At 42.0% G+C, this 25,109-nt stretch overlaps 2 protein-coding genes and 1 pseudogene across 2 annotated transcripts; 1 reads left to right on the top strand and 2 right to left on the bottom strand.

Moving 5' to 3' along the window:
* The first annotated feature begins 4,965 nt into the window (after positions 1-4,965).
* LOC136532792 (alpha-amylase 3, chloroplastic-like) lies at positions 4,966-16,062 on the top strand (annotated as a pseudogene).
* A 152-nt stretch (positions 16,063-16,214) lies between these two features.
* Positions 16,215-19,110, bottom strand: LOC136532793 (mitochondrial outer membrane protein porin 4-like). The gene is made up of 6 exons (XM_066525380.1): positions 18,953-19,110; positions 18,726-18,793; positions 17,507-17,617; positions 17,239-17,328; positions 16,945-17,153; positions 16,215-16,750 (listed from the first exon to the last, which is right to left on the bottom strand). Exons 1-6 carry the CDS (start codon positions 18,993-18,995, stop codon positions 16,438-16,440), a joined length of 834 nt encoding a protein of 277 aa, XP_066381477.1. The 5' UTR covers positions 18,996-19,110; the 3' UTR covers positions 16,215-16,437.
* Positions 19,111-20,596: 1,486 nt separating this feature from the next.
* Positions 20,597-23,042, bottom strand: LOC136532795 (probable auxin efflux carrier component 8). Its single transcript, XM_066525381.1, has 6 exons — positions 22,535-23,042; positions 21,344-21,527; positions 21,170-21,255; positions 20,939-21,096; positions 20,752-20,828; positions 20,597-20,672 (listed from the first exon to the last, which is right to left on the bottom strand). Exons 1-6 carry the CDS (start codon positions 23,040-23,042, stop codon positions 20,597-20,599), a joined length of 1,089 nt encoding a protein of 362 aa, XP_066381478.1.
* Positions 23,043-25,109: the final 2,067 nt, after the last annotated feature.

Genomic DNA, 25,109 nt, shown 5'->3' with positions numbered 1-25,109 from the left:
ACATAGCTGCTGTCGCCCACCCCACACCACGACAAAGCCACTGCCGGTGCTATCACCTTGTCGTCGTGTCCGCGCACTACTGCCTCGCCGCACTGCCGACTCGCCTTATGCCACGATGCTGCTGCTGCAGTCACATCATTGTCACATCCATGCTTGTCCACTATACCCTCTATGCTACTACCGGCCTAGTTCAAGTCCACCACTACCACGCGCACGTGGTCGAGCTCATCGTCGCCTTCTCATTTAAGACACTGCGTCCGCGTGGGCCACGTCGGTCAGAAGCGCGCACACCTGTCTGCTAGCGCCTACGCGTGGGCCTCCACAATCTCACTGGCCGCATCCTGCCAAGGTGAGGATGAGTCGAGCCACTTGCCATGCCCCGTTTCTCTCTTTCTCCCTCTGCTATCGCCACGAGCCGCGCCATTCAATTTACCCAGCGAACGATCACCTCCATTCAATTTAGCGTATCCATGGCTTCACCATCATGTCCTCTCGCTGCCCGACCCCTACCCATCTTTGAAGCGAGCACGCCCAAGCTCCAATTTTGGAGTTTCTCTTGCCACCATGCCGATAAGGCCATGTCCGGCTATGGATGTGGGCAGCCCTCCCACCGTCCCTCCTAAGCCAATTCACTTGCACCACTAGCATCACCTTGACTCCCTCTTCACCCTACGTGCCTTAGCCTGAACCGCTACCGCCTCTCCATCGTCGCTAACATGACCGTGCCACCGTGGTACGCCACTGCATGGCTTGGCCGCACATGGCTAGCCTTCCTTATCATCCTCTGCCCAAACCATCACCTCAGACTGGTCCATGGCAGCCTCCTGATGCTCACGAGCTAACCAATTAGGCCTGTAGCTACCCTAGCCCACCGAAACAGTGATGTCGCCATCGCGGATGGCCGCACGCCGCTGCACCCTTTCCCAGCCAGTCATGTCACCCTGCATCGCCGCTTAACATAGCCGCTTGGGTTAGAGATGGTGACCGACCCATTAGGTGGGCCCACGTAGGTCCTAGGTGGCCGATGTAAGCGCCCAGTGCCGCCGCTCATTGCGCCGCCGTGCACTGAGTTGCTGAGGGTGCGTGTGGGTGAATTAGGGAAAGGCCAGTGGGTTAAGTGAGAAGTTCTGAGGGAGGGAGAAATAGTGTTAGTACTTAGTCGTAATTTAAAAGAAGTGAGATGTCTCTTTTGCAAAATTGCCAATGCGCGGGGGATTCCCTCCGTCGTGGGTCGTCTCGCGCTGTAGGTCGGCCTCGCGTGGGCCGCACCATAGGCCACCGCGCGCTCACGCACGCGCTGCATCTCATGGGCCACGCGTGTGGGCCACGCGGGAGAATTCATTTTTCTTTTTCATAAGGAATTAGAAATAGTTTTCTAATTTAATTTTTGAGTTGATCATTGGTAAATCATATAAAATCATGTAGGTATCCAAAAATTATAAACAAATTTTGTTAAGTTCCTAAAATTGTTCTCAATCTGTTAGTATATTTAGTTCATATATATACATGTTGATACCAGGAGCTATTAAATCATTTGAGAGTGCTTAATATTATTAGGTTAAATACTGTAGGAATTTTTGTGGTAAATTGGTGATAGCTTTAGTCCTAACATTTTTATAGTGGCTTCATTATATTATTATGTGCTCACTGAAATTTTTGTAGCTTTAGAATAGACTAAGCATTAGGATAGTTAAATGCTCTTTGTTTCAATATTCATTAAATCATTAGTAGAAATAAAGATATATTCTTCATTTCTAAAACTAGGTGTTTGTTTGTTGAACCCAACACTTTGCTTGGTAAAGATGATAGTTAGCTTAATACCTTAGTCGTTAGAGCTAACTTAGTAGCTTAGTATGCTGTATTCTTATTTTAAGAATTGTTGTTGCATAAATGCTAAGTGTTACATCATCATCGCATGAATATAGAGAACGAGTTGGCAGAAATCAGTGGTCACCGGCGATTCATGAGTTCGAGGAGATTATCAAGGAGTACGAGGAGGAGATTCTCGTACAAGAGAAGGTCCCGGAGCCACCACTGACTGACTCAGCTGACACCACGCCTGTCCCAAGGCAAGCCCCTAGAGCATAACCCTTATTTTTTATAATCACTGAATATATATATGTGTGATGTGCATTTATGTTACAGGATTTTATGAAAACCACATGCATAGATATAACTATCATATGAGTCCTACTAGTATAGGTTCGAGTAGTTGATATGCTTAGGTTTTTGGTAGCGTGAGTAACCTACCGTTACTCACAATAGATGATTATTCTTACTCTCATAATAAAATGATGAAAGAGAAAATAGAGACAGGGTAGGGATATGGTATGGGTATTGGTGGATGTAATAGGTTATGTCCCGTGGCCAATGGGACTTAGCTTGGTTACACTATTTTCCCTATTCGTGTCGATTAAGGACCATCCATTGCTGTGGATGGTAGTCAGGTCATAGACTTATTATTCTGAGCATATACTTGCTTATGAGAGCAGGAAGGCTCGTTATGCTCTTGTCGTGGGTTCTGACTCTTTTCGGACCGACTAATTGGAGACAGGGAAAGGTGGAGATCTAAGCACCATACTAAGATCAGGTCTCAAATGTGGGGGCTTAGAGTCTAAGTTTGGACGGGGATCTAGACCCCGTGATAGAAGTGGAATGGGTTGGTCTTGTTTGTGCCTGGGGTACAAACGGGGCATGTGTTTCGGGGTACCCAACTGGGATACATTGGTTCACGAATCGCCGTTTCCATAAGATGGTATGACTTGGTTATGGTCTAGCACCGTAGTAAGAACTGGAAGATAAAAGATAGTGAAATGGTTTTGATTGCTCAACCCTTGCTTAAAAGTAGAATAGGTGCTTACCTAGAATGGTTAGCTAATGAAATAATCATGACTGCTAATAAAACTTGACTGTAAGGATGAACTATTAGCAATGCCTTTCGCAAACAAAAAGAAAACAATAAACCCATATTGCCTATCATATTCTTGAGAGTCGGAAACTATTCCTACTAATCGGGTAAGTCTTGCGAGTACATTATATACTCAAGGTTTATTTTACCCCTGTTGCAGGTGCAGCTTGAGGAGTAGCTCTGGTGTGGAGGATTCTTCTGGTGGGCACAGACGGATCCTTGTATCGTTTCCGCTAGATGTTTATTTTTATTCCACTGTTTAATTATCGCACTCTAAACTCTAGTATTATAATAAATAATTTCCAAGAACTCAAGTTGTATGAAATGGACTAAGTATTGTAAGCTCGTACTCATTATTAGATTCTGGATGTAAAACATAGATTGTTTCGAGTTCTTCCTTGGGGTGTGCTCGACGGAACTGTTCGATATAGCTCCCTTTCGAGGTGCTTAGTGTCTAGTGGAAGACGAGCGTCTCCGAAAGCGTGTTATTTTGGACAGGTTTTGCCACACAACGCGTCGTTGTGTCCGGATGTCTCGATTGAAACACGTCGACCGAGAAACCAAAGTCATAGTTAGGGACAGGGAGGTCAGAAGGGACGGGTCATCTTTGCTAGACGCATTGGGGTACAATTCTCTAGGATAACCCCATTTTCGCCACAATTGCTCCAAAAACATGTATTCCATCTAATAAAACGGTTGTAATTTACCATCAATCAAAACATCGTAAATTAATATAAAAGAGAACCATTTGCATTACAACTAAAATAATATAACCAATACTTATAGGAACAAAAATAAACCTTACACTAAACATGGTAAACATACTTTTAACTAACCAATTAACCTTAACATTGATAAAATCAAACTAATATCTTCCTTCAAATCCTAGCCCATAGTTCCCAAATATAATTTTCCTCTAAACCTTAACTACCATTCATGATATTTGAATCCACCGTTCAAACGACAAATAAGAGTATCATTACCGTGACCGAGGCCGAGGAGAAGCTTGGGGGAAGGGAGGAAGGGGGGCGGGCAGGGAGGGCCGAGCGGCAGTAGCCCTTGGAAGAGGCGGGAGGGGGCCGCATGATCGCCCTCCACATCTGTTCGAAAATAAGGCAGAGAGAGGGAGGGAGGTTCGCGGCGCGACATGTGGTCGGCGCTGCCGCGCCGTGCGAGATGGCGCGGCAGCGCCTGCCATGTCAGCCGGTCAGGCCTGGGCCGGTGCCACGTCACTCCCTCTGCCGCGCCACCATGCATAGCGTCAGTGTTGTTTGGCCACGTCATGACAATAGATGCGATCAAAAGTGTTAGTTTTGAAAAAAAAAATAGTGTTAAATTTAAAAATAGTTTAAAAAATGTTAAAAATAAAAAAATCCTCAGACGCGGCACCCCTTGCCCCGCCGCCTCGCTCGCCCGCAGCCGCCTTCTTTTTTTTTTTGCTCGAGAGAGGCTAGAAGGATACATTGTTCCTGTGGGTCTCACTAGTCGGTCAAAGAAAGTTAACAAATGATGACGGAAATGGCAACAAAAGAAGTGCAAATTTATTTCGATGGCAGTGAGGAAATTAAAAAAAAATATGACAATGAAGGGAGTGCTATAATTTTTAGTGGCAACTCTTTTGTCTTCCACACGCCTTCTCCAATCTCCGGTAATATAGGATAATGATTAATTTTTTTTTTTTTTGAAAACACGGGGAAGTCTCCGGATACTCGTAAGAAAGGAGTTTTTTTTTTTTTTGAGTAATCTCGTAAGAAAGGAGTTGGGCGCCGGGTTCGAGCCCGGGTGGCGTCGCTCTCACCTGGAGCGCTCGACCAAACGAGCTAGCGCTCGTTCCCCGGATAATGATTAATTAGTGCCGTTAAACGAGGCCCCGGGATCCCAAAATAGTAATTAACTTTTGCCCTGCGCGGGACCCTCGCGGTCCCCCCACGGCCCTCGCTATCGTCCCAGACGGGTGGGCCCGCGAAACAATCTTCCCGGCCGACCCTTTTGCTTTTCCTGCCACGTAATCCGGCCCGTGGATATCTCGCACCTTTTGCGGGGCCATTTCTTATTTCCGACTCATCTCGCCTCGCTTTTCCCCCTTCCTCTCCTCCCTCTTCCTTCCGTTCTCGTTCCCTCATTCGCTTCCGCTCCTTCACACGCACTCACCCGGACTCTGAGAGAGAGAGAGAGAGAGAGAGAGATGTCGGTGGGGAGCTGGTGCATTCGCGCGATTCCGGGCGCGGCACCGCCGGCTCGGGCCGGGCTGCTCGGGAGCGCCTTCCTGCAGGTGTCCGCCGCGCGGCCGCGGGCCGGGCGGTGCCGTGCCGCGCAGCACGGGCGCGTGAGGCTCGGCGGCTGCGTCGTGGCGCGAGCCGGGGCCGCGGAGACGCCGGTGGCTGGCACCGACGAGGACGCTGGAGCGGGGTTCTCCGAGACGTTCCCTCTGCGCCGATGCCAAGCTGTAGCTTCCTCTATCCCTGCCGCGCTGCGTGATCTGTGCTGAGACGGTGTTCGTGTGTATTTCGTTTTTTTGTCTGGGGGGCGTTGCTGATGCTTCAGCTCCGTGGTGAAACCCAGGCGGAAGGGAAGGCGTGGGTGAGGGTGGACGCGGAGCCGGACGCCGAAGGCAAGTGCAAGGTCGTTGTCGGATGTAATATTGCGGGGAAGTGGGTGCTGCACTGGGGTGTCTCGTACGATGATGAGCATGGAAGGTAATATTTGATCATCTTCTGCGCCCTTTTATTTTATATTTTCCTCATGGCGATGGAGACCTGTGGATCACGAACGCCGATTTTTGCATTATTAAGTGCAACAATGGAATCAACAGTGGGATCAGACAGGCAAGCGTGCCCACATTTCATTGTGTTCTGGCTTGCTGTATCCAAGTAGCTCCTGGTCCAATGCTTGAATGGGCGTGGAATGGCTGATGAAGCAATTTCTAATCTAGTTTTGGGTACATTAGGGGAAACCGTGAACCACTTCAATTGAAAAATGATTAACAGGCAGGGTATGATGTTTGCTTGTATGTTACCCTGGAAGGCGCGAAACTTTACAATCATTTTTTTTTGTGTTATTGGCCGAGGGGTTGGCGTTGGAGCGGTTTCAGTTTCGGTCTGTTCCTACGTTATCCGATTGTACGCACCTTAAATATCTTGTTTGTTTTATTCGGAATTTGCCAATTTGGAATAACTCCTAAGCATGAGCCTTGGATTCATAGCATGTAGGACAACTTTGAAGGAGAAGATTTCATTATTGTATTTTAGATTAGTAGTTGCTATACCTTTTTTGCTCGGACTCCTTTGGTATTGTCTTGGTATCTCGACTGTGTACATTACTTAAAGAAGGAATTTGCCGAGGCGTATCTGGCATAACTTGTCGTTTCCTTTTCCCCATATTGAAACTTGTTTTAGAAAAAATAAGGCATTCACATTCTGTTTCCTAGAGAAGGAAATGAAATAATTGGTTACTGTTTTCTTTACTACAGATTGTACCTTTCTCAGACCATGTTTAATTTCATCTTATCCTGTGTTATCGATGTTTCTGCAGAGAATGGGATCAGCCTCCTTTAGAAATGAGACCACCCGGTTCAGTTGCAATCAAGGTTCTACTCCTGTGAAAACTGTTACAAGCACTTCATATAGCTTGCAGCTATCTGTCACTTGCACTATGATATAAAAATGCCAGGAACCTCCTCCAAGTTTATGTTTTTCAAGCAGAAATTCTCCAAGTTTATATTGATATCTGAGATAATCAAAAGCTAATGCCTTTCTTAATTATCATTTAGCCATTAAATTTGCTCGTTTAGCTTTCAATAGCTGGACAATATCTGAATTTTCAGGACTATGCAATTGAAACACCATTGGAGATTTTGCCCAATTCAGAAGGACGGCTCCTTTATGAAGTGCAAATCAAATTTGATAAAGACATTCCAATCGCTGCTGTCAACTTTGTTCTAAAGGTTTCAACTTTACACCATTGCATAGCTTCCTATGTTATTTTCTAGATGTGGTGCTTTGACGTTGTGCCAATTGAAACAGTAGCTAAACGATCCTAAACTGGATTTCTTTTTTCAAACACTGTAGTTGTCCCCAAAAAAATTTGGTACCATCTAAACATGAGTACATGACATATATATCTACACAAAAAGGCAATACTGACCACTTGCCCCATGTTCCTTTATATACTTTTTTTTCTTCGTTGTGGGTTTGTTTACTTGGGGTAAAATGTCTTGGATATTGTTGCTTTGCTAGGAAGAGGAAACAGGTGCATGGTTTCAGCATAAGGGCAGGGATTTCAGAATACCCTTAAATGGATCCTTCAATGGTGGAGGAAAACAAGATATTGATATCTGGCCAGGTTGTTAAGAATTTCATTAACAATTACATTTTTTTGGATCATAGTGATGTGCTTGCCCGAAGGGCGGGCCTGGTGCAAGCGGTAGAGTCTTACCGCCTGTGACCGGAAGGTCCCGGGTTCGAGTCGCGGTCTCCTCGCATTGCACAGGCGAGGGTAAGGCTTGCCACTAACACCCTTCCCCAGACCCCGCACAAAGCGGGAGCTCTCTGCACTGGGTACGCCCTTTTTTTAGTGATGTGCTTGCCCCTGAGTGATGTGTACATTCTGATATTTTGGAATTTGGAATATTATATACTATTACACAGGAGATTTTGAAATGTAGCTGGTTATCTGTAAAGGAATAGCGCTCCATTGTCGATTTATTTCATTCTACAATGTTCTACATTGTTCAATATTTTCATATTTATGGCATGTTTCATCAATGATGCGCTAAATGCATGCTCCATGTTAGAGCATCGGTTTCTTTTAAGAAAGATTATACATTATAGCATCTAATTCATCTCTGAGTTTATAGAACAGAAAGATGCAAGCTTTGGATTGCAGTAGTACAAATCCACAAACCAATGCACTTCTGAGCAATTATATATCAAGATGCTGTTAGAAAATTCCCAACATGTAAATTTGTTGTTCTGCCTTTTGTTTCCCTGGGAACTAGCGTTGTGTACACCGGTGAACTTGTTTTGCTCCTCAAGTCATAACTCTAGCATTCTTATGGAATTACATTTTTTTTCTCGAACACATAGGAGAACTGCGTATCATTATATTAAGAAGCAAACTCATGGAATTACATGATATCTGTTCTAAAAAGTTTAAGAATTCCTTTGTGCCTTTAGGAAAGTTTTGTAATATATTTGTCTTAATTCTCAGGTGATTTGGAGCATGCATTGAAGAAATCTGAAGGATCTAGTTCTCAGCCACAAAACACTTCACCTCAGGATACAGGTTTGAGTGGCAAACATATATCAGGGTTCTATGAAGAATACCCCATCCTAAAATCAGAGTATGTTCAGAATCTTGTTACTGTCACTGTGAGGAGAGACATTGAAACACATAAAAGACTTGTGGAATTTGACACTGATATTCCTGGCGATGTTGTCATTCATTGGGGAGTTTGCAAAGACAATAATATGACATGGGAGATCCCACCAGAACCACATCCACCGACAACAAAAATCTTCCGACAGAAAGCTCTTCAGACCTTGCTGCAGGTATGACCTTGAAGTTAAGCTCTTGGAATGGTAGATGGCAAAGGCTCAAATGGACTGCATCAAGTTTATATAATGCCTATGAAAGAAAACAACTAGTAACTTGACTTGATAATAGTTAACAAGCAGCAGAGCTTTGAATTGGGATTACATGAAGCCTACTTGTATTTTTTGGGCTTTATGATTTCAACTTTACTCCAAAGAAGCCATACCACTTGTACTTTTGAATTATATGAATCTCTAATCCAAAACTTGATTCATTTTGGCCTTCCTTAGTTCCTTATTATTGTCCCCTGCCCCACTCACCACAAGCTTGAGTCTTCTATCTTATAAAGAAAATTTGCACCTTAACATTACTTTGCCTATTTCTTTTGTTTCCTCAGTTATTTATGGTCCCCTTTACTAGGAAGAACATAATGATGTAGTCTTTTTCCCCATGAAATTTGTGAGGGACCGTATGTTGGTTAAATCCTTAGGTAAATTTTAAAATGCGTAGGAATTTGAAACTTACATTTAATAAACATTTAACAGTTGTGTGTTAAATCCTTATTTGTGTGCGTCCTGCATTCATTTGGGTGCCTTCGTAGGACGGTTTTTTTTTGGTTAACTGAGGATCATCTCCTTACAAGTGGTCATCTCTCAACAAAATGTACACCTGAATGCTCCATGCAAGTTTTCTTTTTGATCTTTTGATATGTTCTCTTGTTGTGTTTTTGATTTTGTAGAGCTTTATGTATTTATTTTTTATTTTTGATGATTCAGTGACTTAATCTGATTTGAAATCAATTTAACACTCCTCACTATGCGCAAAAAAAAAGTTTAACACTCCTCACACATCTTCTCTCTTGTTGCAGCAAAAAGCTGATGGAGCAGGAAACTCAATTTCATTCTCACTAGATGCAGAGTATTCTTGTCTGTTTTTTGTGCTCAAACTTGATGAGTATACTTGGTTGAGAAATCTTGAGAATGGATCTGATTTCTGTGTGCCACTTACAAGAGTGGGTCAGCATGGTAGCACTCAGGATCCCGACAAGGCTGAGGCACAGAAAGTAGAGGATAAGTCTTCACAGGCTGATGGCTTAATCAGTGATATAAGAAATCTGGTGGTTGGCCTATCGTCTAGAAGAGGTCAGAAAGCTAAGAATAAAGTTCTTCAAGAGGACATCCTACAAGAAATCGAAAGGCTTGCAGCAGAAGCTTATAGCATTTTCAGGAGCCCCACCATTGATTCTGTAGATGAGTCTGTACACCTCGATGACACATTAAGCGCAAAGCCAGCATGTTCTGGCACTGGATCTGGTTTTGAGATATTGTGCCAAGGATTTAACTGGGAATCTCATAAGTCAGGGAAATGGTATGTTGAGCTTGGTACAAAGGCCAAGGAGTTGTCGTCCCTGGGTTTCACTATTGTCTGGTCACCACCACCAACTGATTCTGTGTCACCTGAAGGATACATGCCAAGGGATCTATATAATCTAAACTCTCGGTATAGTTTTTACATGCAAAATCATCCATTGAACATATGTTATAGCACTTCTGTCCTCATCTGTTTATCTTTTATAAGATAACACCTCCTTTGAGATCCCATATACTGGTTTTAGTGTATAAATGTGCAAGAGCCACCTTTTCTTGATTTGAGCTTGGTCCTAATAAGTAAATTGAATTTAACAAAACTCACCTATCGCATCCAACTGCAGTTCTGTGCAACATACAAATTGTTGATACTTGACACTTGAAGTCATCATGTAGATACGGTTTTTTAGTTCTCAGTGCAATAGCCTATAATGCATTTGTTATTGTCCAAGCTAGAAACTTGTGGCTGTTTGACATACTGAATATGTGAAACCATACTGACTATGCAAAACCATAGTTTCTTCCTTTGATAAGTGCAAAAACTGACATGATATTGTTTCCTGTGGGGATTATTATTTATTCATTCTGGCTAGAAGTTTGGGGAATATATAGTTACAGACCATTGATGTTCCATAACCTTTTTCATTCGCTTGGTCTAGACTCTAGAAAACTTTTGGGCATTTTGTGAAGACTGCCTAGGGGCTAAACACTCTATCTCTGGTGTGTAGAGTTCTGAAGGTTTTGCTACTAATTTTCTGTATAGAAGCATGTTTGCAGTTGGGGACAATAAACTTGCTTTGGTCCTGCCATCAATTGCTCAATTTACTAGACTCCGGCTGACCTTGGAAAATGCTTGACATTTTTATATTTAACTTGCATAGAAGTCTATGATCTTCAGAAGTAATTGTGTGAGACTTAAGAAATCCAGTTTGTTATTAAGTATATATTATTAAACCATCTTACAAGCTGATGTCATTCGTTAATATGATAAACCAACATTTCAGATATGGGTCCATGGATGAGCTGAAGGAACTTGTGAAGACTTTCCATGAATCTGGCATCAAGGTTCTTGGTGATGCTGTTCTAAATCATAGGTGTGCTCAGTTTCAGAACAACAATGGTGTCTGGAATATTTTTGGTGGTCGTATGAACTGGGATGATCGAGCAGTTGTTGCTGATGATCCACATTTCCAGGTATCCGATTTTCTTTTCTAAAATATATTTATTTAGAGGGCTTAGCATATGATTGTCAGTGGACATATAAAAAAATTCAATGGTAGGTTAAAACAGTTTTAAGAAACTGTACTAGATCAGTAGTTTTGCCGGGAAAGAAGGTAAAAAAACTGATTAGGTCTCAAAACTGTTCATACTAATTTTCTCTCATTGGGTGTAAACACATTTGAACATGCTGGTTTCACACTGCACAAGCAACACTAGTCCAGGACTGTACACATGTTCAAAGATGGGACATGTAATTAGGTGAAGGAACTAAGGAAGTGCCCTACTGCTCTGTACAGCCAAACACCAAGCTAGGCAGTGGATGTCTGTTAGATTTGTATGCAAATTAAGGCTCCCATGATTTTTTTTGCCACTCTTTTGGCTAATACTCCCTCTGTTCCAAATTATAAGACGTTTTGGCTTTTCTAGATACTTTGCTTTTACTATGTATCTAGACATAGTGTATATCTAAGTACATAGAAAAAGTTATGTATCTAGAAATGCCAAAACATCTTATAATTTGAAACGGATGGAGTATTAAATTTACTATTTTCTTTCCCAAACTGATGGTCTGACTATCTATCCAATGAAATGGGTAACTCACTAGTTGAACTACCAGTATGGTTATTAAACATATGGTTAAATTCCCACTTGAACTCAGTGAACCTAGAATTTAACATTAGGCATCCAGTGAACATGAACCTTGGATACAGTCAAGCTGATATTATAGTACACCATAGCCCATAGGTATTACAAATTCACAGGTGCATTAGATGCAATCCCTGTCAACTCCCTACTTAACTCTAAATTTTATTCTCTTATTGGTCCATTGGCCCAGCAGTAATTTCTAGCAACATGAACACATACAATTGGTCCATTTGTTCCTTCACATAAACTAGTTTCGATTCACCAATATGTAACTCTAATTGAACTTGTTGAACCTTTGTACTTGCATATATTTAGTATTAACCATAGTCACAAAGTTTCTGGGTTGATGGGGTCGAGGTACGGGGTCGCGGTACGTGGTACGCTACTCGCGAGAGATTTTTACACTTTGGGTCGAAAATGAACCCGTGAACCTGGGTCGGGGTCGACGAACCCGGCTCGAGGGTCGAAGTTGTGAACCCGTTTTATGTGACTATGGTATTAACAGCAAATGTTCAGATTAGCACACATACTAAGTTGCATAAACAAACATGTTCAGCTTAGTACTCCCATTCCTTTCCATTTTATTGCACTTAGAAATTATGATAATATAATATTTCCATTTTATGTTGGGGTAAAATTCTTGTTCCTGCAGGGAAGAGGAAACAAGAGCAGTGGAGATAATTTCCATGCAGCACCAAACATTGATCACTCCCAAGAGTTTGTGAGGAATGATCTTAAAGAATGGCTTTGCTGGATGAGGTCAGTTATTTATTCTGTCATTCTCGGTGATAACTTTTTGCCATTGCTCATGCTTCATTGTTCGTTGCACTAGGAAGCTGAGCTAGCTCAGTTGGTCGAGGGTGTATGTATGCCCAGACCACCCAGGTTTAAGTTCCTCCTAGGTTGGTCTTTTTTTTTTGTTGTTGTTGCACTGCATGCATTATGGATGCAAATGTCCTTTATGCAGCATCCGTATAGTTCCACGTGCCTCTATGGTTTGTGGACTCAACTTGTATCTTGGAGTTTGAGATAGGAATGATTTCCTTTTTCTTTTGAAAGCTGGAATATTTTTTGTTAATGCATATGATATACACTGTCCCCAGCTTAGCTCCTGTAACAAATTGGAATGAATGGACGGTACAATAGAAACCCTGCAAATTGTCATCAGTTTACTACCAGTTTTTTTTCTTAATATTTGGGTACAAAATATATGTTTTTTAAATAGTAGAAAAATATATGTGCTTGAGTCAGCTGCTCTGCTTAACTCCTACATCAAATGGTCATGGACAGAAGGTGCACTAAGAACTCTGCAAAATATTGTCAGTTTAGCTTGCCTTGGAAAGTAATTTTGTTAGAAGATCCAGTAAATTTATGTAATTGTGTTGTGCTTGCATTTTTAGTAAAGTGCCTCAGCCAGTGGGACATTTTAGTTTCATTCCCAATTGGAAATAGGTATATATATGGATTTTCTCTCTAAATGTCAGTAGCAGTCCTTGATGAATAGGAATTCTCTATCTTCTTTTTTCCCTCAAACGCGCAGGAGAGCTGCGTATCTTTAATATTAAGAAAGAGGGTCCAGAACCCTTACAACACACACCCACATTATCTATTATTTTCTTTGGGAGCAGGACATGTGGTACTCTAATATGGGGGCTGTAGCTTACAGGTTCTAATATTGTTAGTATATGTTTGGGGAATTTCCTTATATGCAACCGAGAAAGCACAATCTCTTATAAACCATTGATGTGTCCTTGACATGTGGGCTCCCAGCATGAGTGATTTAAGTTAACCCAATGGCATGTGAGGAATTTTTCCTATATGTTTCATAGCTGGACGAGATGAATTGGGTTGTAAGTTGTATATTGATGGACTCGAGTGTTACACAAAATGTCAGCATATCATGTGTTTATTCATGCCTGTTCTGCACTTCTGCTTGCAGAAAGGAAGTCGGCTATGACTGGATGGAGACTTGACTTTGTTCGTGGTTTCTGGGGTGGATATGTCAAAGACTATTTGGAAGCAAGTGAACCATACTTTGCAGTAGGAGAGTACTGGGACTCCCTCAGTTATACTTATGGTGAAATGGACTACAATCAGGATGCCCACAGACAGAGAATTGTTGATTGGATAAATGCTACAAATGGAACTGCTGGCGCATTTGATGTTACCACTAAAGGAATACTTCATGCGGTACGATTGCGTCTTACAGTTTTTAAATAAAAATGTTCAATGGCAGTTCTTATGGGCCGAGTTCAAAGTGTTCTAAAAAGTTGTGGACCCTGGCTGGGGAGCCAGTACACTTCATTTCTGCTTCAATGTTCCAGTAGCATCTAATTAGCAGCAAGAGTTCAAAACAATCCTGGTAGTAACATTTCATTTCTGTTTCAAACTTCAAGTAATGTCTAATTGGTGACAAGAGCTCAAAACATCATTTAAACAACAGCTCAAAATTGCACATTCTCATAGGGCTCACTTGTTCTGGTACCTGGAACCCTCAAAGATTTTCACCTCCTATCTACCAGAAAATTGAATCTGGCTTTTGGGTGATGTGGGTAGCTCCAAATTCCTTGGCCAGTATTATAGTAATCATCTGGAATGCTTTATATATTATAAAGCAGGTTACATGTGTATTTGATTAGGTCATAAAATCATGTCTTTTAACTTTTTTATTTATGAGGAGGGTAGTTTAATTTTATAATCCACGCTTCAATACTTCTCTACAAGCATGTAATGCTGTTACAACTGTTATGCCAGATGCGACATATGAAATGATTGTTCCATCGATTGACTTTAATTTTTCTTGCATAGCTAAGAGTCTGATGGTCCCTGAATGTTGATTATCTGTTGTGAAGTGGTTTGCTTGTAAGACCAACTCATCTAAGAAAGGAATGACCAGCCTTTCCAATCTTTTGGGAATGATGCTATTGCATTATAGTGGTTTGACTTTGTGCACTTACATTTAATGTTTATTACATATTTTTCCCTGCATTGTGTAATATTGAGTATATCTTTTCCTACACAGGCACTTGAAAGATCAGAGTATTGGCGCTTGTCTGATGAAAAAGGGAAACCCCCTGGAGTATTGGGTTGGTGGCCTTCAAGAGCAGTCACATTTATAGAGAATCATGATACTGGTTCTACTCAGGTACAACTCAGTATCACAATGTATCCAAATAGAATTGTGCCATATTATCTCAAAACTGCCATTTCTCAGCACTCTGCGCAAGTTGCCATATTTCTAGTTGTATTTGCATTCAAGTAGCAAGAAATGTATAGACCTGCATATTGAATAGCCTGATTGTTCTGGTGCATTCATTCTCAATAATGGTAAGACTTTGGATGCTTGCTCCTTATTGATTCAATATTGTGTATTTCTAGTTCTAAAAGAAATAAATGTTTCTCAGCGTCATCGTTAAACTCTTTGAAATCTTGAAGTCTCTCTTGATTCCTTATCAAACTTGTGATGCAGAAATTGTCAGATACCTGCATGTTTTACTACCGCATCAGCCTCACAGTGTTTCTGGCATCTCTGTAGGGTCATTGGAGGTTCCCCTATGGTATGGAATTGCAAGGATACGCCTACATCCTGACACACCCCGGCACTCCTGCAGTCTTCTATGATCACATATTTTCACACTTACAACCAGAGATTGCTAAATTTATTTCCATCCGACAACGTCTAAAGATTCATTGCCGCAGCAAGGTAAAATGCAACTAAACAACCGTTGCTTCCCCCATTTGTCCTATTTTCATGTCTTACGCTTGAATTGTTTGCCATGTGATATAACACTTACAGATCAAGATACTAAAGGCAGACAGGAGTTTATATGCGGCTGAAATTGATGAGAAGCTAACAATGAAAATTGGATCGGAACATTTTGAGCCAAATGGTCCCCAGAACTGGATTGTTGCTGCTGAGGGTCAAGATTACAAAATCTGGGAGGTGGCTTCATAGACTTGGCGGGCTGCGAGTGGCGTATAACTGCTAAAAGACTAAACAGGTACCCAGTATAGCTCTTAAAGAATGTTTGGATTGTGCAGGTTGAGATCCAGATCCCTAGGATTCAGTTCACATTTGAACTAAATCTGAAATTGCTTGAGCAATCCGCCTTCTCCAAACGAAGCTAGAAGAAAGCGTAATGCTAGGAGATGGCACGTCAGAATGGTCAACAAGCGGAGGCTGCTGCTGCTGCCGCCGATGGTAGCTATGGAAGCACTTGCCGTACCGAAAGGATTATCTAATAGGAGTACCATTGAACATTCAATATATCCAGAACCATCCATCATTTGCAGGCACATTGCCCATTAATTTAGCTTCGTCCACTATTTTGGAGCTATGTAAGATCATGCACAACTGTATATATGTGTGAAATAAAATTTGAATTGTCATCATGGGTCAGAGATGTATTGTACCACCCCACCACATGACTTTTGGTGATTCTACATTCATAGCATGACAACTTGTAGGCAGAAATGATATATCGGACGAACCAAACTTTAACACATTGAGAAGATTACTGTGAAGGTCGAAGATACCAAGCTTTAGACAAGATGCCAACGATGTGATATTCTTAGGCAGATGAACTTGATCACGTTCTCGTTTGCTGATTCAGTTCAACATCTAAAACAAGCTAGGGAGACTACGAACTTTCAGGATGGCACCAAGTTGGAGAAAGAGAGCTGAGGTTCATAATTATTTCACTCGACCTCAAGTACTGATATGGGAACCTAACTGTCCTAGGACCAAAGGGATCGGCATCATCATCAGGGCTTGAGGACCAGTGACAGCCCAACCTTGGGGGGCTTCTTGACACCAGATGCGTCGACGTTGACCTCGGTGGATAGGGTGAAGAATGACTTGGGTCTCCACTCGTGCTGGATGAGGGCGCTGGCCATTCCATTGCTGCTGTAGCGCGCCTTCACAGTGGTCGTAGGGTCCAGGGCATGCTGCGTCCCAAAGGTGACTGTGCTCGCCTTGGTTGAGAAGTTGCGAGTCACCTCCGCACCAACAGCTGTGTTCTTCTCTGTGTTCACCAAGTGGTAGTAAGATGCAGTGAGGCTCTCCCCTTTGTCGTTCCTGAAGGAGTGTTAGCAATTAAATCACTTTGCACACCAAAAGTCCATGAAATTCATGCATCGTGCACTGGTATAAAAATCATTGAAGAAGATAACTACCCAACCAGAAGCTAAAAAAAGCATATAAAACATTTAAGACATGCCTGGCAGTTTGTCGAAGGATTTACTATGGACTACCTAGTAGAAACCACTTACAAGGTCACAGCAGCAATGAGATCTGCATTGGTGAAACTCAACCCAGCATTGTACTTGGTGAAATCCCGAGTAGCAGTATCATATGCAACATCAGCACCGGCAGCAATAGCTTTGTTGCCAAATACAGCAGAAAGGTTAACCAAAGGTTTTGCGTTCATGCCAGCACTGGCGCTGATACCAGCATAATCATGCAAGTACTGCACTTCAAACTGCAACCACAAGGTAGATAATAGTCAATAAAAAAAATCTATGAAATAGAGGTTCAACCAATCTGGAAAACATGAAGAAGCATACCTTCCCAGAGCCTCGATGTGGAAAAGGAATGGTCATTGTCTTTTTCAAGCCTGGTACACCAAGTTCCTCAACTGTCACTGTAGTTAAGAGCTGAAGAAAACAAATAGAAAATCAACCATATGCATAGAACAATTTATTTGATTTCAGGCAGTTAAACGAGAACCTTAACATAATAAGGCTTGAATAAGACAGGAACAGATTCAGAATAAACTTAACCTTAACATAATAAGGCTTGAATAAGACAGGAACAGTTTCAGAAGAAACTTACCAGAGAGTCTGAATTTGCTTTCACATCCACTGTGACATTCTTCTGCTTCAGCTGGGCCTGGATCTCACTAAAGATGGACTCATTTTTCTTTGTGCTCGAAGCTGTTATCACCTACAGTCACAAATATCAGAAAGGAAAAAGGCGTAAGATCAGATTTACATCATCAGTGAGAAGTATGAATACAATAGGTGTATGCAAACATAGACAAAATCATGCAAATGTTACCATATTCACATCACTGTGACCAACAATTTAACAAAATAACTCTTAACCAAAAAATGAATGTGTTGCACACTCATGAACTACAGATGTCAACATTGACATATAAACAGGCTCACACCTTCCTTCAAGGATACCAGTACCACTCTCAATCGGTCAACTGAAATTCTATTGTATTTATAAACAGGCTCAAGCCTTCAAGGATACCACTCTCAATTGGTCTACTGAAATTCTATTGTATTTATGACAATTGCAGTTAAAGATTAAAAGTAAAGGACGAGTATAGATGTATGATGAAAAGTAAACAAAACTGTAACCGCAAATTCACTTCAGACACTCAATAAAACATTTTAACCCAAATATGAACTTATCACAGAGCATGCATGCTACCTGCAGCAACTACAGATGGCAAAATTAAACCAGTATAGGTAGGACAACATAAATCTCAATTGATTTGCAGAACAAAGAGGCACTCTCACTGTCTCACATGACACAGCAGTACTAGAATAGCACAACTAATCATGCTTACATCATCACAATCCTCTTACAACCACCCAGCAGAAACACCTCAATACATTCAATTTTTTCAAAATAAGCAAAAATCCATCAGCATTCACCAACTAATCAGATATTACCCGTAATCATCTTCCACCGTCCATATAAAAAACGAACCCAAATCAAGTATCCACAAATTTTAACACCCGTTGATCACAGATCTTCTTCGATCACAATTGTTCCTAACCAAACCAAAACCTTACCAGCACACCAAACTATAGGACACTAAACAATACCAGTAACACAGACAGCCCCAATCTGGTCTTACGAATAAACTAAACCCTCCCCAATCCCGCTAAACACCAGCATCTCATACCTAACACCTTACTCAATCATCAAGAATTCAATTCAAAACAATTGAAACTACCACATTAACAATCATAGCATGCAAACCAAGAGTAGCGCGAGAAACCGTTAAGAGCGAGAAGAAACCAGGGATACTCACGGTTCCATTGGAGCTGTAGGTAGTGAGGATAAACTTCTGGTCCGTATGGAAGTCCTTGCTCAGGAGATCTGCGAATCCAACAAACAAAAACATCAGAAAACAGTGTAACTCCGGTACAAATCACAAGCGAAGATACCACTACATCCATCCTCAGCAAAACCACAGAAATCCGGAAAAGGGAAAGCCGAAGAAACAAAAACAGATGGAAAACAAGCGCTCGTCCTGACCCCTGGCCTTCTTGCCGATGTCGGAGTACAGTCCTGGACCCATGGAGAGAGGAAGGAGGTGTTCTGCCAGAGGACGGACGGCGACGGCGACGGCGGCGGCGGGGAGAGGAGCCTGGAGAAGTGCGGGGCGGTGGTGGTGTGGGGTTTTGCGGGGGGACGGAGGAGGAAGAGAGCATCTTATTATAGAGGCGGGGCACGGGGAGCCGCTGGATGGCGCCGGTTGTGAGATGGACGGCCTAGATCTACTCCCGCCGGGTTGTTCGTTGTCTTTTTCTTGGAGAGAAAGAAGGGCGCCTCGAGAACTGGAGGGTAGAGGCCGCACGGCTCGTGCTCTTCTTCTTGGAGAAAGGGTTGTTGGTGTGGTGACGGCAGGGACCCGCCGTGGACTTCATGTTATCCATATCTTTGAAATTTTATTTTTCTCATCTATTTCTTTTCAATTTCTTTTCTCTTTTGGCAAAACCAACTTTGAAATTGGATTTCATGTATACGTCATCTTCTGCTGCACTATTTCAGCAGTCAACGAATGAAAAATATTTTTCTCTCACAACATTTCAGCATAAACATCAGCATAAGCCAAATTTCAGCGAAACGAACAGGGCCACTACACTCTGAAGACTCAAGCGGTTGCTGACCCTGCACGGTTTTGAGAAGATCAGTATTTTTAGGGACAAAACTTTGGTATTCACACGGCCTCGAGAAGATCAGTATTTTTCATGATTTGCACATGTAATGATGTAAATGAACGACCATTTTAAAAACTTCAACTAGCATGCTTGCAAGGCTGCAAAAAATATGAGAAGAGAATATGCACTGCAACCGTACATTTTTGTAGCAGGCTAGAAATCAAAATTCTAAACTGCTAGAAAATACAAAAAAATATAGATATCACCTCGAGCCCGGATAACAACTGGGCCCTAAAGTACTCTGGCCAAGGTGTGGGGCCCGTTCACTTCGCTGGAAAAAAAAAGCCAAAACACTGTTCCGGCTGATTTGTTGGGGGAGAGAAACACTGTTCCGACTGAAAAAACAAGCTGAAAAGACGGATTATAAGACCTAGGTTTGCACGCTCGATAGCACGCCTGAACAAAAGAGACGCTAGGCTAGGCTTCGAAGGCTTCTGCAGTGTTTTTTTTTAATTCCATGATTCCATCTGACCAGTGCTGTGCGTGAGCTCCGAACGAATTTGGCGTTCAGAATGTGTAATGCAGGTAATGTGAACACGCAGAAAGAGCGCACGCTCCAGGTACTGTGATCATGCCAAGGCGCCAAGTTGATCCAGAGAGACTCCGAATGCAGCGCAGGGTTGGGCGCAAGGCTGCAAGGAATAGCTAGGGATTTAGGACTCAAGAGCAGGCGCGCCATCTGCTCGACAGAATGCATGTGATGAACACGGCATGGAAGGTGAGTTTTCTGCGCGTCCCTCTTCCTTCTTTTGCATTTGTTAATTAAGTACGTAATGGCCAAAGAATTCACGGATCCAAAGCTGGTTGTTATCAACTTATCATTAGCCTGGGTCAACTAGCACGGATCGAAACACGCAGGTATATGTATATACAGCCTCCACACAAATGTATATATCACAAGCACGTCAGCGATATGAAAATATTTGAATCTCTAATCCTTTCTGGAAATGGGGGTTGGTTAAAGTCTGGGATGATCCATGACAAAGTAGTAACCCAGGGCCACTGGAACCGCAACCATCATTCCGAGAATTATCCTGCCGGATGAGAGAGATCTCCATTAGTTCTTTCACCACGTATAGCTTCTTAATAATCATAGGAGTAAGATGTACTCACGCAGTGCTCAGAATTTCTGCATGCACATTGTACTCTTTGGCAAACACAAACGGCACTATTCCTTGAGGTAGAGCTGCCTGCGCAGTCTTGGCAAGTCAAGCGTCATGTTTGTCTTTGAATTCCTCACTACTGTTGTTGTCAACTAGGAGTAGAATGGACGATACAAATGAAAAGGACTAGAATGTACCTGTATTATGGCCACCTTCAGCAGAGTTCCACGCATCCCGATTGCATAGGAAGAGATCACCATCAGGGCTGGTCCTACGAAGAATCTGATGCCTAGTGATAGTAGCATCTTTTTGGTTCCACAGGCCACAATTTTAGTTTGTAGGGCAGTGAAGAGGCCTGCAATAGAAATAGTCAGAAGACCTAGATTTATCTGCATATAGGCTACTTGTAGTCTGCAACAAATTCGCACCTAAGCTGAACATTGCCATCCCTAGCCCTCCATCTGAAAGTATTCTTATGGAATTGTTGACGATCGATGGTAACTGTATTCGCCACCTGCAGGATATGGTATGCCGTAGCACGAGATGACTTTCTGCATCCCAAATTAACAGTGTAAACTCAGTTCATAAACTCGTGTTCGTACCTGAAGCTGATCAGAGCCCAGATTAGGCCGATTAGGCTTGCATACATGTTGGGATTTGTCACTAGCTTCCTACCGACCACCAGTAAAAACTGAAAAGCACCATAACATCTCGCCGATACTCCTTTTGCTTGTCCCTCTTCGTTTCTTTGCTGCATAGGTCCTGGAGTACCTGATTCTGCTTCATCTTTGAAAAATGACATGGGATAAGTATTGTTCAGCTAATTCTGTCATTAAGTTAAAACCTCAGAAGATAAGTTGAAGTACTTGCTTTATAGGTGCACACCAAAAGTCCAAAATATACATTTAAGCATGGGATAATTGAGAAAAGTCAGCACACTGTTTAAGGCACATAATACTACTGAATAAAAGATGAGCTCTTTTACAGTCAACAAGTCTCAAGTATATTACTCTAATAAAATCACTAGACAATGATATTTTCATGGTCATTTTTTGTGACCTGTTTTACTTCACAATGCCCCTTCTCTATCTGAATCTGTTTTGAGAGAGTTTTTCAATCTGACATGTAAATTTATAATAGGTAAAACAAATGCAACATTATGAACCGTTCTATGAAGGATGGCTTCTGGCTGCAGATAGGCACCCCTGCATGCTTTCTCTTTTCAGTAAATAATAAAATGAAGGACAGGTCCATGTGTTTTCATCATATTATGGTCTCAACGTACACAGATAGGACTTATGCAGCTAGAATAGTATTTCACTTTACAAATGAACATTTATTTCTGCCCGAGACAGGCAATGTCATATTACTAGCTATCTGCTCACTGCTTGGTTATGGTATATTTGGAAGAACACAGTCGCCTGATAGAACATCCCTGAATTGAATCATGTATCCTCTTAGCATGGTTATTTTCATTCAACGACACTTACCATTTTGTGAGCTACTCCGCTTCATTTATTTGAATTAGTAAGATCTATTCTCACAGAAGGAATAAGAGAAGTAATGAGATCTATAACGTCTTCAGACCAATGTTGATGAGCATAACCTATTTAATTTTGTACGACTGAGATTAACACAAAAAAGAAGGGAATAACTGTAGAGATACAAAAAATCTTTTAAAGCAAATGCCTGCCAAATTTGAATAAAACGTGAATAATTTTAAGTAATTCAAACTGTAGAGCAGAAGTAAATTCAGATGTCAATCTTCAAAAATGCAGTGAAGGGGTTCTTACTTGTAGTTTCAGATGATGTTGCGAGAGCCATTCCTCTAGCAGCCCGAAACTCAAACAGAAACAACAGAATTGTGTACCAAATTAGGCTTTGTAAGGCAACTATCTGACTTAGCAGCTTCACAGCTTCATCGCCATACATTCCTTTCAACAATGGGATTCCAACAATCAAGGTATTTGGCAGTGTTGATAAAGAAAACCCTGTAATCAGCCAATCAAACTTCTCCTCACAACATGCTTTAGAGATAACTGCAAACCCCAGCAAGGAGAGCGATTTCTGTAGGATATCTGAGAATATGAGCTTTAGGTTCATATTGTAAGGATTGTTTGTAGAGAGGATCTGGAAAGAGAGTAAAGGAATGGAAAACTTTGCCACAAACTTGTTGATACCAGAGCACTGCTCTGGCGTGAATAGCTTCCACCATCGTATGGATAGGTAGGCCACTATCATAGCTACATACAAGGGAACTGTTTCTTCAAGAACATGGTAGATGGTTGGCCAAGAGATCATAATGGAGGGACCTGAAGAGCACTCCAAATGTCCTACCCAATCTGAGTCTGTAAAGTTTCTGAAAGCACTGTAGCTGTCTTATATAGACATAGACAGAAGCCAGGGATTGTGCAAACTTTTTCACGCATGTTTTAGATTAGCAGAGCCTTTGAGATTGTCCAAAATGCCCATGCTGGATTAAAGCCAGCTGCATTCCCATTCTTATTACCTGGACTGGACATTTGAACTTCCTTGTCTGCAGGACTCCTTTTATTTTGGAACTGAAATGTGCGCAGTTCTTTTCCTTTGAGTGAACAATGGCAGCGAATTGACCATATTCATATGGAAATATATGTAGAGTAAAATGATTACTTAGACCAAATATCTTTCCGCACCTTGATTCATCTTTTCTGAACCTAATAAAGTCCTTCATTGTTTTGTTTATCTGTTGTACTATAACAGTAGTGAAAGTGCAATCCAGAATATTTGCTAAATGTATGACCTTTTGCTATCTTAACTTCATCTTGTTGACTGGCTGAACGTCTGAAGCTCGACATATGGTCACATTAATGACTCAAAGAAGAATCAGGCATATAATCTCATGAACTTTTAATCTTTCTAGTGATCTTGAGCCATATCTGCAGAAAAGGGACTCCTCTGTTTTGTTGTTTTTTTAGGGCAAAGAGGCTGTTTATGTCATTATCTGTCCCATTGTCGGTCTGAACTGAACTCGGGTATCGCTGTCACGGATGTCTCAAATGAGGTGTGAAATCAACCCGTGTCTAACGGGCTGTGTTTCTCTCTTGTGCAACCATTTGTTCTGCCCGTGATATCTTGTTAGTATGAGACATCCGGCAACATGCTCAGCAGTAAAATGACTAAGGCATGTGCCCCTACAGTTGAAAGCAGAGTAGCATTTCTTTCCTCTTCTCCTTTCGTTCATGGTCAGATGAATTACACTTTGGAAAAAGAAATTGGGAGACAATTCCAGCAAATGATACAGAAGCTTTGGCATAGCTTGTCGGGCTGGTAATTCGCTGTTCTTCAGCGATAAATTCTTCTAGCAGCATACAGGGTAGTCCACAGTTCCACACTGATATGAATTTATGTTTTTACACATGATGACGCCCCTGTTCGTTTCGCTGAAATTTGGCTTATGCTGATGCTTATGTTGATTTGTTGTGAGAGGAAAATATTGTTCGTTCACTGAAAAGTACTGCTGAAGTAGTTATCTACCTGTTCTTTTCCAGACTGAATGATCTGCACCGTTTACACCCCGCTACCCGTGACAAACGGGGATCTTTCTGCTGGTAATTATGTACGACCCTGAATCTAATTTACGATGGACTCTCTTCTCATACCATGATACCATTCACATGGTCCTTAATTAGATGAATTTTCAAGCAGTATTTGCCATCTGTCCCTGTCTTGAAAGTATACCATCTCGATACATCATCAGTGTGTGCGTGTGTGTTTTTGTCCTTTCAGGCTCGACGTCATTTTCTCCTTGGAATAAAAAAAAGGAAGAAGAGAAGAGAATTCGCCTCAGCTTCCAGCAACGCACTGCCATCCCTGTGAAGCCGATAAAGCGAAGGCAAGAATAAAGAAGTTAATTGCGGAGGAAGCAACGGAGAGATCGGTGGGTACATGTACAGTGGCATCAGGTTTGTCTTGCTTCACCATTTATGGGAAAAAGGCTGGAATGAGTGCTCCGGTGAAACTCGCTTTGAGGCCATGGCATTTTTGCCTCGAATAGCAGCAGCGCTGCGCATCGCTCCTTTGCCAAAGGCTCGGCCGGCCTCCCGTTTACCGTCCTCTCTTCACGCTCGCGTCACCAGATGCAGATGCTTCTCTGTCAAAGAAGCTGCGGTTGGTCGGTTGGCGATGGCAACCCCTGCAAGTTAGCAGGTGCCATCCTGCGGATTGATCTTGCAGAGTGCCCCCAGGCTGTTCTCCTTTTATCTGTACAACAGCTCATGTTATCTTGTTCGCATGGATCAAACTCAAGTGTTCACCTAAGATGCTCACAAATTAAAAGAGTGTCAATACTTGATACAACATATGTTTGTAAACGAGGACATTGTAACC

This window comes from Miscanthus floridulus, unplaced genomic scaffold, assembly GCF_019320115.1.
Source record: "Miscanthus floridulus cultivar M001 unplaced genomic scaffold, ASM1932011v1 fs_712_2_3, whole genome shotgun sequence".
Classification (NCBI taxonomy): domain Eukaryota; kingdom Viridiplantae; phylum Streptophyta; class Magnoliopsida; order Poales; family Poaceae; genus Miscanthus; species Miscanthus floridulus.
Note: the sequence above shows the minus strand (reverse complement) of the source record. Positions and strands in the feature narration are given on the sequence as shown.